This window comes from Chelonus insularis, unplaced genomic scaffold, assembly GCF_013357705.1.
Source record: "Chelonus insularis isolate UGA/USDA-ARS -01 unplaced genomic scaffold, ASM1335770v1 contig_50_pilon, whole genome shotgun sequence".
NCBI lineage: Eukaryota > Metazoa > Arthropoda > Insecta > Hymenoptera > Braconidae > Chelonus > Chelonus insularis.
The window spans coordinates 323,512-337,974 of NW_023276619.1; the positions used below are offsets into that span (position 1 = coordinate 323,512).

The 14,463-nt window shown below is 27.1% G+C and overlaps 3 protein-coding genes across 6 annotated transcripts in view; 2 read left to right on the top strand and 1 right to left on the bottom strand.

Annotated features, from left to right (window-relative positions):
• cnc (cap-n-collar) overlaps positions 1-2,661 on the top strand; it is a 45,095-nt gene extending 42,434 nt beyond the window's left edge. For all 3 annotated transcript variants that reach the window (XM_035088483.1, XM_035088485.1, XM_035088484.1), the window contains exons 8-13: positions 156-453; positions 546-691; positions 1,140-1,316; positions 1,388-1,501; positions 1,574-1,938; positions 2,368-2,661. In XM_035088483.1, the coding sequence (XP_034944374.1) occupies positions 156-453; positions 546-691; positions 1,140-1,316; positions 1,388-1,501; positions 1,574-1,938; positions 2,368-2,541 (1,274 nt within the window). In that variant the 3' untranslated portion in view covers positions 2,542-2,661. The remainder of the gene's footprint in view (positions 1-155; positions 454-545; positions 692-1,139; positions 1,317-1,387; positions 1,502-1,573; positions 1,939-2,367) is intronic.
• A 2,026-nt stretch (positions 2,662-4,687) lies between these two features.
• On the top strand, positions 4,688-8,192 carry LOC118070110 (protein brambleberry-like). Of its 2 annotated transcripts, none has more exons than XM_035088533.1 (8): positions 4,688-4,884; positions 4,975-5,344; positions 5,433-5,618; positions 5,939-6,161; positions 6,228-6,440; positions 6,918-7,130; positions 7,196-7,568; positions 7,941-8,192. In XM_035088533.1, the coding sequence occupies exons 2-8, from the start codon at positions 4,985-4,987 to the stop codon at positions 8,053-8,055; spliced, it is 1,683 nt and encodes a 560-aa protein (XP_034944424.1). In that variant the 5' UTR covers positions 4,688-4,884; positions 4,975-4,984; the 3' UTR covers positions 8,056-8,192. The 2 variants fall into 2 exon arrangements, with proteins under 2 accessions (XP_034944424.1, XP_034944426.1); XM_035088535.1 differs by having other exon boundaries at positions 4,688-4,829.
• A 302-nt stretch (positions 8,193-8,494) lies between these two features.
• On the bottom strand, positions 8,495-10,342 carry p24-1 (p24-related-1). Its single transcript, XM_035088454.1, has 3 exons — positions 9,870-10,342; positions 9,488-9,733; positions 8,495-8,832 (listed from the first exon to the last, which is right to left on the bottom strand). Exons 1-3 carry the CDS (start codon positions 10,041-10,043, stop codon positions 8,605-8,607), a joined length of 648 nt encoding a protein of 215 aa, XP_034944345.1. The 5' UTR covers positions 10,044-10,342; the 3' UTR covers positions 8,495-8,604.
• Between the last annotated feature and the right edge of the window lie 4,121 nt (positions 10,343-14,463).

Here is a 14,463-nt window from a genome sequence, read left to right on the forward strand (position 1 = left end):
ATCACTAATTCTTTGAATTTTTTTTCTCAAATGTCAGCGAATTTTTCGTTGATAATGATTTCTACTTTTTCTACACATTATTTTAAATAATTATAAAAATATTCGAAGATTTTTTTACATTTTTAAATAATTAACATATGTTTTTTTTTTTTTAGGGATGTATTCAATGAGATTACTAGACAACAGCAGCAACAATGCAACTGGACCAACAGGTGGTGGTGGTGGTGGTGCTGTAGGACTTCCTGGAGTTACAGCATCATCAACAACAACTACCGGACCAAGTGTGACTAATCTTGGCGTTACTGATGAAAGACTTGATGCCTCAAGCGATAGTGCTGTCAGTAGCATGGGAAGTGAACGTGTACCATCTCTTTCTGATGGCGAATGGATGGAAACTGGATCTAATTCAAGTCATACACAAGCTGATTCACATTATTCTATGGATTATGCTAGGTAATTTCAGCAAAAACATTACATTATAACACTTTATCAATCTTGTCAGCTAAATAATGATTATTATTATTTGCTTTTTCTTTTAACTCTAGTAAATATCGGATGCCTTATGAGTGCAACTACTCTTTATCAGGACGAAACAGTGGCTCACCACGGTGTCAAGGTGATCGAATTCCACCTGTAGCACAAAAGAAACATCAAATGTTTGCTAAACGATACTTCCAAGAGCAAGGAACAGGTATACTGTGATTCTAAAATCAATAATTGAAGATTAGTTTTTTATTAATTAAATTTAAGATTAAATAATAATTAATGAATGTATCATTTGGTAAATTAGAATAATCAATTAATTAAATAAAATAATCATGTTTAATATTGGAATAAAATTAACACCATTAATACCAACAGTTTGAAAAATGATAAAACATTAATTTTTTATTAAGTAACAGTATTTCTTCATATAACTTAAATTTGTAACTATGTAAAAATATTTCTCATAATGTAATTTATGTTAATGACTATAATTATTGAAACAATTAAAAAAAAATTTTTTCATAAATTTACTGGCAATATCATTAGATATAATGTTGTTTAATTTGTATTATTTAATTAATTCTTAAATTCAATTTTTATTACAAACAATACAATTATAGGTTAAAATTTTAATTTATCATTTATAAATTAAGGATCACCTATCGGACCAAGTACTCATCCTTCTACGCCGATAAAATATGAATATGATCATCAAGCTATTGGATCAGGTGCTCCAGGCAATGCTTATGCAGGACCAATTGAAGGTGCTGCTGGGCCTCATCCAGAATTAAAATACAGCTGCAGTGTTGATTTTAGTCGACATCAATCAGGTATTAATTGTTATTCTTAATTATTAATTTAATAAAAAATTTTTTTTTCTAAGTCAGTTTGAATTTTATAGTGTCCAACTTACCTGGTAGGACGGCTTTAGAGCATCTTCATCACAATCATACGTATCATTTGCCTCCAGATAGTATAGGCGCTATGCAACGACCTATAATACGAGACAAGAAAGGTTAATATTTGTTTAAAAATAAATAAAATCTAATATAAATTTGATCTTTTCTTCATACTTATTGATTTTTAGGACGTAAAAATGAATCAGATGAAAATTTAACTCGTGATGAAAAACGAGCACGAGCTCATAATGTACCAATTCCAGTTAAAGATATTATTAATCTTCCAATGGATGAATTTAATGAACGATTGAGTAAATATGATCTCAATGAAAATCAATTATCATTGATTCGTGATATTCGAAGACGTGGAAAGAATAAGGTGGCCGCTCAAAATTGTAGAAAACGAAAACTAGATCAAATCACCAGTCTAGAGGTTCAAGTAAAAGAAATGAAAGACAGGAAAACGAGATTGATCAGAGAAAGGGAGTATATGATGTTAGAGAGACAAAGAGTCAAGGATAAATTCACTCAATTGTATCATCATGTCTTTCAAGTGAGTTTTAATCAAATTATAATTTTTTATCTAAACAAAAATAATTATTAAAAAAGTTACATACTATTAATTATGAAATATTGTAAAATATAGCAAAGTGAAAACTGAAATGTTTACTGAAGATGAATAAATTATGACAGATTTAGAAAGATATCTAGTCTAGACTAATCTCAATCGAATACTAAACATCAAAAAATCGGTCAAACGTTGTTAATAACAAAATCAGTGGTTCATCAAATAATATACAGATGAAAAAATATTTTTATTTTACAATATAAACATAATTATTTTAATTAAAAAATTAATCTTTCATCTATAAAATCTCTATTTGACTTGAATAAATTCTTTGATGATTATTAATAAAAAGTTTAAGTGATCTTTAAGCAATTTGATGATTAAAAAAATATTAAATAAAATTTGTTTTTACAGTCTTTACGTGATTCTGATGGCAACCAGTATCATATTAATGACTATTGTCTCCAACAATCAGCTGATGGTAATGTATTATTGGTACCACGAAATCAAACAAACCCAAATCATTCACGACAATGTTCATCGTCGATGGATCAAAAAGGAAAGCCTAATTCTGAGCACAAAGAGTGAAGGCGGTTCGGTGAAACGTCCCGTGTTCTTTTTATATTGGAATAAATTAAAAAAAAAAAAAATAACAGGATTTTTTAAATATAAATTCAAACAAAAAACAAAAAAAAAGAATGATAAAAATACAATAATCAAAAAGAAAATGATTAATTTAAAGTTGACAGGAAAATAAATCTAAAAGATTTAATGCAATAATTTATAAATAAAAAAATCCTTTGTTATAATTCAATGGATTCAGGCGTGATCCTTTGGAGGTCATACGTTCTTTTATTGAAAATATTCAATTTCGTGAATAACTGAATTTTTTAATAATTGAAAGTTGTTAGATAAAAGGACGATGGCAATGAAAAACCGTAGCTAATTTATGAGAAAATTAATAAATAAAGGAAAATAAAAATAAAAGTTAGAGGAAAAAAGAAAGAATTTTTGTTCTAAGAAATAAAAAAAAATTTTTAAATGACACCAAAAGCCTCAAAGGTCATTTGTTGAAAGAAACGAAATTTTTTTATAAAAAAACAATAAAATTAAACAGATAAAAAATTTGTTATTAAAACTAGTGTGTAAGTGTGTAGAATGAGTGATTGATCTATAAAAGTATATTGAAAACAAAAAAAACCAGTTGACCAGTGCGATAAAATAACAATAAAAATGATTTATTATTATTGATTATTATTATTAATTTAAAACAAAAAGCATTTAATGATGGTGTTATAATAGTAATAATAATAAAAATAATTAATAAAAAACAATGTACAATAAATAATGATGATAATTTTAATATTTAATAATCAATCATTATGTAGCTTTTTTCATTAATTTATTGTCTAAAAACAATGAATTTAAATAAATAAAAGGGATGTGAAAAAAATGTTTTAGAAGGTCAGTAATAGCAAAAGCACGTTTTAACGTTTGATGAAGAACATTTTCCCATTAAGCTCTGATTCAATTGTATTATTCTTATTATTATTACTGATAATGATGTGTAAATATTTTAAATTAAAATAAAAAAATATATAAATATGAATATATAAATATAACAAAGCTGTAGTTAGATTGATTTTTCTATATAAATAATAAATATGTAAACGTGCTTAAATAAATAAATATATGTTAAGAAAATCAATAATAATTAATTAATTAATTAATTATTAAAACTCTAATTCCCACCTACTTGATAATTTTATATTTAATTGAATTAAAATTGTAGATTCTATTCTTAATATTAGCTTTTATAAATTAATTAAATATGTAATTTTGATTATTTAAAAAAATGTGTGGAATTTGAAATGACATTTTCTGAACGAAGTGAAAATTTAAGGAAATATCCTGTGCTTTCTGGTAATCTGCATGCAATTTATCGGCCAAGGGAAAAATATCAATATAGACGCAGTATAAAAATTCTCATGTCAGTCAAGTAAAAATCAACAGGTCTCTGTCAAAAATTATAATATTTCTATTGAAATTATTATGCATCAATAAAGTTTTTCATAATTTGTTTTAAAAAACTTTTATTACTCATTACTTGCACTTGCTTAACACTGAGAAAAGAGTTTACTTTTATTAACCAAGATTGCGTTATTGTTAACAAATCCGATACTTGAGTATGGTGAAATAAATATTTAATAATAATAAATAATTGCCAAGCCACTATCTCAGGTGAACTAAGTGCATCATTAATATACAAAAAACATTCATTTAATCAGGTGATTATCAATTCGAATGAACATAATATAAATTGATCATTATATTGATAGTATTTGATTCAAAATCTTATTTGTAACTTGAAGAAAAAAATGGAGAAATTTTAAATAATTAACATCATTAATATGATTAGATCAATTTTTTGTTACTTTCATGTGTTTCATGAATTTTAATTCGATTTTTTAATGTTTAAATGGAAACTTGCTGCTTGAGGGATTCGAAATTACGATCGCTAAAAGAACGTATACACCTAATTTATACATTGATATATTTACGTGTATCACCTAATTTAATGCTCTAATCTGTAACACACATAGACACACGTTTGTTATTTCGCACAACTTGAATTTAGCGCAACTTTTTTTCTGTCGATAATAAAAATTTTGTTTTGATCAATCAGTAGTTTATTTGTTGCTCTACTTTATCTACCTTAAAACGTAACCTCGTTATACATATTTCGAGCGGGAATGTAACAAGTCGTTACAATGTGATATTCACCATTAAATACTTTAACCTTTTAATAATTTGTAAATTAGTTATTTCAAAAGTATTTGATATCAAATTTATATATTTCAAATTTAACCTATTGGGTATAATTATTTTATTTTTTAAAAAATCACTTACATCCAAAAATTTATTTGTTACGTGAGCACTAAATTATACACAACTGTTATCAAAAATTTTTACTTATTTCCGATTATTAGTTGCTTAAAGAAACATTTTTAAAATTTTCAGATAGATCAATATGCAGTGTCAATTAATAATTGTGTGTTCAATAGTAGCCATTACACCATGTACATCGTTTCTTAGCTGGGTTTGGAGCAAATCATCAGATGACAGTGTTTCAGATGTGGATCGGCTTTCATTAATTTCTATTCCATTTGAAGCAACAGTTGAAGATGATAAGTTTTTACAAGAAGCATCTAAACTCACAGACATCCAATTATCATCTCCATTAGAAATTTGTCAACACAAAATTGTATTGAAATTAAAAGGATCTTGTAGTTCCATGACAGAAGAAGAGTTAGGAAAGCTGAGTGTTGGTTTATTGAATTGTCAATCAGCTGTAGAAGGTCGTCAAATATTTCTATGTACTGAAAATATGGTAAGAAAACATACTACTGCTAAATAATTGCTAGTATTAGAAGTTTCAAATTGTAAAAAGCAAAATTTTTTTAAAAATTTAATAACAGTCACTGAAACAATGTACAATAAACATGGATGCAAACATGTGGAATGCTTATCATTTAATGAGTAATCGAGCAAGAGCTATATGTTCTTCTGTACGCAATGTACAATTTCGTGCCCTTAGTGAATTAGCTATTAATAAATTAGTACAAAGTGCACGATCCCAGATTGATTCCCTAAACTCTTTGAAGGTAAACGAAAATTTTTTATCAATCATGTAAATATATGATCACAATGAATATAATCCAATTATATTAACCCTATATATTTATTACTCGTCGAATTCTATAGGAAATAAGAATAGATGAATAAATATATTTATTTGACAAAAAAAACCTTATGTTACAAACTTATAATCACTTGCCTGAATCTAGAGTACTCTTATTGATCTGCAGTTACTTTTTAATAAGCTTAAGCTTGTCTAAGAGGTTTTGATTTCAGGGTTAATATAACTGAATTATAAATTGAGAAAAATTATGAAATTGGTTTTTATGAAAATTCTAATATTCAGAAAAGCCATGACTTTTTGAAAGATACTACAGAAGAAGTTTTATCCATGATTGAAGAAAAAAATCGAATTCTAACAGAAGAATATAAATATCTCAAGAATGCTCAGCTTACTGCATATAGACATATTCAGGAACATCTTCGAGATTTATACAATGAAAAATCTCTGATTCGTTCTGGTCATGCACAATTGACAGCAATGTTTGATGATATAGAAGATAAAATAGGTAAATTATTATTGTGAAATTGAATATTCTTGTAGAAATCATAAATAAATTGAAAACTTATTTCAGAAAAAACAGAGAAACATTTCACAGCACAGTTTTTGGAAATTCAAGGGAGTCATGAAGAATTACTAAATACCTTGACAGTATTACACCAAAAATGTCTAGAGAGATTAGAAAAAATAAATAATACAATATATTCAATTGAAAATATGATAGATACAATACATCAACAAATGAGAACAATTACAGACTGGTTGAATCTTTATTTTGATAATTCTGGTTCGTAATGAATTAAAGTAAACACTCTTAGGGTTACTAAAAGTAATGTGATACTGAAGATACTATTCTTACCCCCGAGAAAAAAAGGAAAATTGTCGAAATACTATATAAAATTTAGCTTTATATATACTATATAAGATACTAGAAGAAAAGTTTAGATTCAAAGTTAAAGTTTTTTAAATTTAATCCAAAAATCAATCTTTAAACTTTAGAATTTAATTGCTACATGATGATGATGATGATGTAAATTTAAGTCCAATTTAATTTTATTGAATATAACCATTTTTACTTCATGGTTTATTAGAATAATCTGATCAAGATAACCCTGAAAATTGCACAAGGTCTTTTTATGGTTATTCAAATTTTTTCATCACATTGATTAATAATAATAGTAATTCAATATCGAAATATTTTATTTTATATTATATTTTAATTTTTACTTTTTTGTAACATTTTATCAAAATTTGTCTATTTCAGATAATCAATTTGCAATGTATGTCTACATATCATTTCATATTTTTTATTTACTTGGAGCAATGATAATCGCAGCATTCTTGAATTTACCATTTTTCGTAAGATTACTTATTGTTATATTGATACCATTGAATACGATGATTTTATTGAAAGACGGAATGGAAGCCGATTTGGATTTCACTTCGATTACTCTTTTATTATTTTTATCAACTATAGGTACATATTTTTTAAATGGAAAATCTTTGATTGAAAATGAATATCTATCGTTAACTTATTTTCAGGGTACTACATTTTCAATAATATATGCAATTTCATCTCATTTATAATCAAGAAACTGACGCCAAAAAAAGCTGCTCCAAAAGATACGCAAACATCATATTTTTCACCATTTAAAAAAATAAAGAGTGTACTGTTATTAGTAACAAGTTTGAAGACTATTATTTTATATATCAAAAAACGATTAGTTCAAATTTTATTCTCAAAAAAAAAGTTTCATGAACATTTAAATGAGTATCCAAGTTTAATATCAGAGGATAGCGATGACAACAAATCCATACATTTGGAAAATACTTTAGAAGAAGACGAATATTTTGAACATGTTGGATGTCGTTTGCGACAAAAAACATTGAACAATATCTACTCATTATCTGAAATGTACGGTTAGAAATTTATTTGAATAATATTCTGTGAAATCCAATTATTTCTTGGATTTTTACTTATTAAATCGAAACTTATTTCACAGTTAACTGTAAAGATACATTTATTATGCATATAGTAATACTCAATCATTTTTCATAATTTTTTTAATTTTATTCGTCATCAATACGAGTATTCTTATTCTTAACAAGATTCGAAATTTAAAAAATTGACCGAAATGTTGACTGTACAGAGATACATAATTTTATGTTTTTTATCTTTCATTCATGAGCTCACATATATCCTTCTCGAATGAATTTAATTTTCTGTTTAATGAATTTGTATTTTAACAATAATTAAATAAATAATACATTGTATTTTCTATTACAGAAAGTTATCAAAATCACAAATCTCTCCAGAGCTTTGTTTGGCTAAAACCAAATTAGGAGGAAAATGTCGAACTCATGTGAAATCTGGTCTACTGTATTGTGATCGCCATAAATGATGTACTGAATCAAGTAAATTTACTAAATTTTGTATTATAAATATTGATGTTAAAAACTTGGTACATTCTTAAGTATTTATTTTTTTATTCTTAAATTTTGTATCAAAAGACTTAAGTGAAAATAAATTTTTGCTATAAAATAACTGAATTAACTTATTATTATTATTTGAAAAAAATGATCATTAAATAATTTGAAAATTCTAAATTTATTGAAGAATAATTTCAAATAATAACAAACATTTCGAAGAGTTAGTTTTTCATTTAATTTCATCTCGTAATAAAATTATCTATAATAACAAATGAAATTTAAATAAATAAAGCGTAGCTGTTTTTTTTTATAAAATGTAACAATTGCAATAACAGAAAGTCAACTGTACAATAAGGTACATGTATTTTTATTTATTATTTTATGGCTGAGAATGGTTTTTGTAAAATATTAAACACAATAGTGTCACAACAATTTTATTTTAATTTTATTTCACAATTGATTGAAAAAAGATTAATAATTCAGAATTAAATTAATTTTTAAATTAATAAATTGTACATTAATTAAAGTCGTTGAAATGATTTACGTTCAGTGAAAAAATTTTTTAAGACTAATACTTGACCCACAGTTGTAACTAGAATAGCAGCAGTTTCCATTAGAGACCACCATAAAACACGTTCATTTAAATCTTCTGCACGTTTGCGACTTTGGGCTTCACGTAATCGATGAGATGTTTGATAATCTACTATCCGGACTAAGTTCTTATGTACTTCTTGGGCTGAAGACTCCATCTAAATTAACCAAATAAATATGACAATGTTTTGAAACAATTCCTTCTGTATCATAAACAGATTGAGACTATGGAAAGCTATAAAAAACCAAAATCTGTACGAATATTTATTTTTGACAACAGCATTTTCCAGCATGTCTTGAGGAAGCGTTTAAGTGTTATTAACAATCATTTTTGGTACCCCTACAAATGTTTCTGCTAAAGAAAACGAATAAAATATCCAAATTTCATTTCCTATCTTTTAATTTGGCAACAAAATAACAATGACGAAGAAAAAATTTTAAAATCGATCTTTCATTTCAGTAATTAATTGAAAGCTTAACTGTAAAAGATAAAAGAAAAATACTTTGAACTTTTTCTATAAAAATTTAAACTTTTCATTTTTGTTAGACTTTTTTCTGTATTGTTTATTATTTTTCAGAAAATTATAATAAAATAAATTTCGAGATGATTTTTTTGATTGATCAAAAGTATTAATTGAATTTATTAAAAAAATCAATTTAATTTATGTTTATTTCATTCTAGATTAACATTATTACTTCGTTTATAAGGCGATTGAGTATTCTTTAGTATAAGCTTTTTCGTAGCTCTCAAAATTTATTATCGTACAATAAAGCTGTTATACTTGAAAAAGTATAAATAAATTTTTAACTAACCTGTGTCATTACTGTTACATGCTCTTCAAGACCGGGAAGAGCTAACTCATCTCCAACTTGGAAATCCATATATACAAGTTTATGAGAAAAGGTAGAAAATTCATTACTGAAACATGCTTTATATACTCCTGTTTCTTGAGGAGTAAATGTATGAGAATCAAATTGAGTTTTCACTTGACGATATATTATTTCTTTATTTGGAGCCTCTAGTGTTACGTCAATATCATACTGACCACCAGTTACAACCTACAAACATTAAATATTTAATGTTATAAAAAAAAGAATAATCTTTAATTCGTTGATAGTGTGATTAATTAGTTCTATATAAATAAATTTTCTAAAATTAATCAATTGAAAATAAATAATGATATTTGAAGTTTACCTGAAATTCAAGAGTTGCTGAAACATTTTTTTCTACTTCTTCATAAAAACATTCCTTGGCATTGTCTGGTAATTCGAAGGTTAATTCAACACTACTAACTAAATAAATTAAAGACATACACAATGTTATAAAGAACCACATTTTTTTACTATCCATTAAAATTCTAAATGCCATTGTTTTCACTAATCATAAATATATAAAAATTTCCGTATATATTTGTATGTATATATACATGCGAAGGTAGATGCAGATTTACTGTAGGAATTGAAGAAACAGCACAGATATACGATTGATGATACTTTTATTATTTCAATGTTAAGATGAAAAATATTTCATTAAAATTGTTAACTTGTACGTGGCCGGATATTAGCGAATCAGATATAGTTGAATTGAAAACAATGTTCAGTAAGGTTAAACATGTTAAGTGTTCCTTACTATTCAGGCTATTTCTCTGCGCCTGTGCAGTTGTGATAGAGAGAAAGAGAGGGGTGCCATTGGATCAGAGGAATTTACATGAGATCCAGCATGCTAAACCGCCAAAAAAAAAAGTTACTACACTGACAGAAATATTTTCCGGTGGCGAACTATAGAATTTACTTGTCCCCAGTATAAAAGTGATAGGTAGAAAAGTTTCGGAATGCAGGTAAAGAAAGTACCTGGAATCAGTAAAACTTCGTTTTGAAATGATTAAAAAAAAATACTGAGTCTAAATACAGAATATACCACTCCTTAGTAGACTACAAGCGGTTGAAGAAGTAATAAGTATACAAGTTTTATGAAAATAAATTACTTGTATCTAAATAGTCTTTCTACTTGGAATCAGTATAATGTAAGCCAATGTATTTTGTTTATCTCAAGTAAGTAGATAATAAAAGAAGATTACAAAGTTTACTTCAGTTGATAATATAGTTTTCTTACACTGACGATCTTCCTTACTTTCCACAAGTGTATTTTATACGGAGATCCCGTATAAAGCGTATTTATGCTGAGTATAATGCTGTTTTACACTTCAAAAACCATTTTCTCATATTATGAATTCTTTTTTATTAATAAGAAAATACTTGTTACTTGAATCAAGTATATCAATTCTTTACTGCAAGTATATTATATACTTAAATTAAGTAAATGGAGTACTCATGCTAAAACTTTGTTCTTATTAAATTTAAAAATTTCAAAATATGAATAATCATATTAATAATAAAAAAGTTACTGTTATACCCATTGATATTGGTAAATTTAAATTAGTGGGCATTACTGATGAAGTAACTTAATGATTAAATATTCAGTAATTAATAAACAGATGAAAAGTAATCTTATAATAATTACAACAATTACTGTTGTACTTTTAAATACGTGAAGCTGCTGCACTTAGACTTGGCCTATTAAAAGTCCAACTCATAATTTAGCGCTCAGCGATAAATTATTGATTGTCGAATCTTTAATACTAATTAATAATTTATTGAATGCCTATTAATTAATTCTAGGAAATTGACAAAATATTCTAATGAATTATCTTGAACATTTTTAACTATAGAGGTGCCTCTAATTCATCAGTCGATCTTAATGAATGCGGTTCATCATCTTATTTTAAAATATGATTTAGTCAAAACACACAAATATTTTTTACAGATTTTATTAACATAATAATTTTACAAAATTTAGTTGAATTACTTAAAATTATAATAATTTTACAAAAACAGTTTCTATTTTTTCCATGTTATAATAATGTAATGTGATTATGTATATTTTGAAATCTTTAAATTTAATAAGAACAAAATTTTAGCATGAGTACTTTATTTACTTAATTTAAGTATATAATATACTTGCAGTAAAGAATTGATATACTTGATTCAAGTAACAAGTATTTTCTTATTAATAAAAAAGAATTCATAATATAAGAAAATGGTTTTTGAAGTGTAAAACAGCATTATACTCAGCATAAGTACGCTTTATACGGGATCTCCGTATAAAATACACTTGTGGAAAGTAAGGAAGATCGTCAGTGTAAGAAAACTATATTATCAACTGAAGAAACTTTGTAATCTTCTTTTATTATCTACCTACTTGAGATAAACAAAATATTTACAAAAATGCGGTAATCGCTATTTTTGGTATAAATTAATATTATATTAGGATTGAGTAATGAAAAATTTGCAGTCAAGTTAATGTTATTATGATTGTACAGTACACTTTAAACTTCATTTTGATATAAAATGTACTTGCATTAAATAATAATTATACTCAAATTGAGTATATTCTGTGTTTGCCGGGGAGCGTGACATCCGTCCCCAATAAGATGTCAGTCAAAGGCATTTTTACAATCTTTTAAGGCTGGGCTGAAGTCAGAAAGGCGACTGATTCCCCCTATCCAAATACATGGGATCGGGAAATTTCTAATTTCTTCGCCAATTTACAATTATTTCTATAAAATTAGGTACCAAATTACAGAGGAATTAATGCCGGACTGACGTAAACAACAATTTTTTGTATATAGTGAATATTTTTATCAAAAAAATTAGAAAGAATAATGAAAAAATTATGAATTGACTTGCCGCGCTTAAATTCCAAGATGGCGGCCACATCATTCAGATGAAAAATCACTAATTATTCTATTTTTATACGTTTTTCGCCCAAAATTCGTGTTTGCGTCAGTCCTTGCCACCTGTCTGAATGTTAAAAAAATCAATTCATAGTGTGAAATTGAATAATTTAGAAATAATTAGAAATCTTGTATTCCACATGATATTCTCCGGAAAATTAGTTCGAAAAAATTCTGATAGGTGACAGCATTATGCTCGCAGATGACCTCAGTCATCCATATTGAAAAAATGCTCAATCCGTATCCAGAACTGATGGTGCCCTGCATTTTGGCGAGTAAATTCTGTATGTGTGTGTACGGGTAATATATGTATGTGATGTAAACATAGTGTATCACTTTACAATGCCCTACACTTTGATGACTATTGCAGTTAGGATAAATAAAAATGATGATACTCATTTAACATTAATTAATATAATACCTGCAAATAACTTCAAATACATATACTCATCCATTATTATCATTTTTATTAGGTATAAATGTTAATCAAAAAGCTCAATTCCAAGTCGGCGTATCCAAGCATGTAGTGTAAAAACAAATATACATCAACTCAATATTGAGATTATGCTGGCCATGTGGTTAGGGCGTCAGAGTTCTATTTTGCCGGGCAGGGTTCGATCCCAAAACTTTGTGTAGCTGCTTATCAGCAGAGTCTGCTAGGCGATTAATAAGCTGCGTCTTGAGGTAATTATATTTGTCTGTAGCAGGCGGTGTCTTGATGATGTCCGTAACAGCCAACACTGCATCAGAGGTGAGGTTGCTGACGATCAAATGATATTTCGCGTTATCAGCTCGGACGTTAAATGATTGAAACACTGATTCAGCTTGAAGGAACCACATCTCTGGGTTGTCCTTCCAAAACGTTGGAAGTTTGCAGTTCTGAATCGCTGACACTTCACCAGCATTGTGATCACCTGACTGCTGGCCAGAGCCTGATGAAGCAGCTTGGTTATCTGGTGACGTAAGTGGCATAGTGAAACTGGTATCAGATGCAGGTGGGCTACGAACTGGCGAATGATCCACTACCATAACCGAACGAAAGAATGTATAGCGTAAAAACGTCTATGAGTTTATCACACAGTTCACTTAACAGTTTAACACCGACCGAAAATAGTTTTTGCACACACAAAGACACTCAGTGTGAGGCACAAGGAACAAAGAACGAACTGCATAGTAACAGTCAATCGTGACAAAGAGATATCACGTCGGGGTTACCAATGTGGGAATAGGGGTTACTCAACCACTAATAATAATAATAAGTCACATTTAATAATAATAGTTTATTAATTAACTTTGGTAATTGTAAAAATATAAATTAAGAATTATAAAAATGACTGTGTTGGCCACACGTGTGGTGGGTTGAAGATCACGCTTGAGAATCCACAACCGCTTCGGAACGAGGCATCAGCGCTTGCTTCCGCTGGCGACGCCTGGGCAAACTATTTGCGCCAGTGTCGGTTGGTCGACCAGGTAGGGAGTCTGAAACCCCCACATTTTCAATCAAAAATTCAAAATGCTTATACAAAAAAAAGTCTTCTTTCTGGCTCATGTAATTCCCACTACATAAATAAGTATATTTAGGCTTATAATCTAATGATAATAACATTTTTATCTTAATGTTAGCGTAATAACGTAATCCAAGTGAAAAAAATTTGAAAACTGAATTATTAAAAAGTTGAAAAACTTCAAAAATAATGTCTGTCAGTATTATTCTCTTCTTTAATAAACATAAACGATTTTCGTGCAACGAAAAAAAAAAGTTTTATTACTTAAGTTTTTATAAAAATAAATCAGTATTTTTAATGAATACCTTAATTTAACTGAATTTAAATATAAATATAATATGAATATAAATTTATTAATAAATTCTAATATAAATCACTACTCAATTCAATTATTTTAAAATAAAATAATCAGGGTCAATTAAAGAATTCAAAAATAATTCCTGAAGTTATAAGTATAACTTTTATTTATATTTAAGAAAATTTACATTTG

Coding starts and splice junctions, on each gene's coding strand:
- LOC118070110 (XM_035088533.1), top strand. CDS start 4,985: ATGCAGTGTCAATTAATAATTGTGTGTTCAATAGTAGCCATTACACCA. Junction 5,619..5,938: donor ATTCCCTAAACTCTTTGAAG/GTAAACGAAAAT, acceptor TCTAATATTCAG/AAAAGCCATGACTTTTTGAA. Junction 7,569..7,940: donor ATCTACTCATTATCTGAAAT/GTACGGTTAGAA, acceptor TTTCTATTACAG/AAAGTTATCAAAATCACAAA.
- p24-1 (XM_035088454.1), bottom strand. CDS start 10,043: ATGGCATTTAGAATTTTAATGGATAGTAAAAAAATGTGGTTCTTTATA. Junction 9,734..9,869: donor CAGCAACTCTTGAATTTCAG/GTAAACTTCAAA, acceptor TAATGTTTGTAG/GTTGTAACTGGTGGTCAGTA. Junction 8,833..9,487: donor ATGTAACAGTAATGACACAG/GTTAGTTAAAAA, acceptor TGGTTAATTTAG/ATGGAGTCTTCAGCCCAAGA.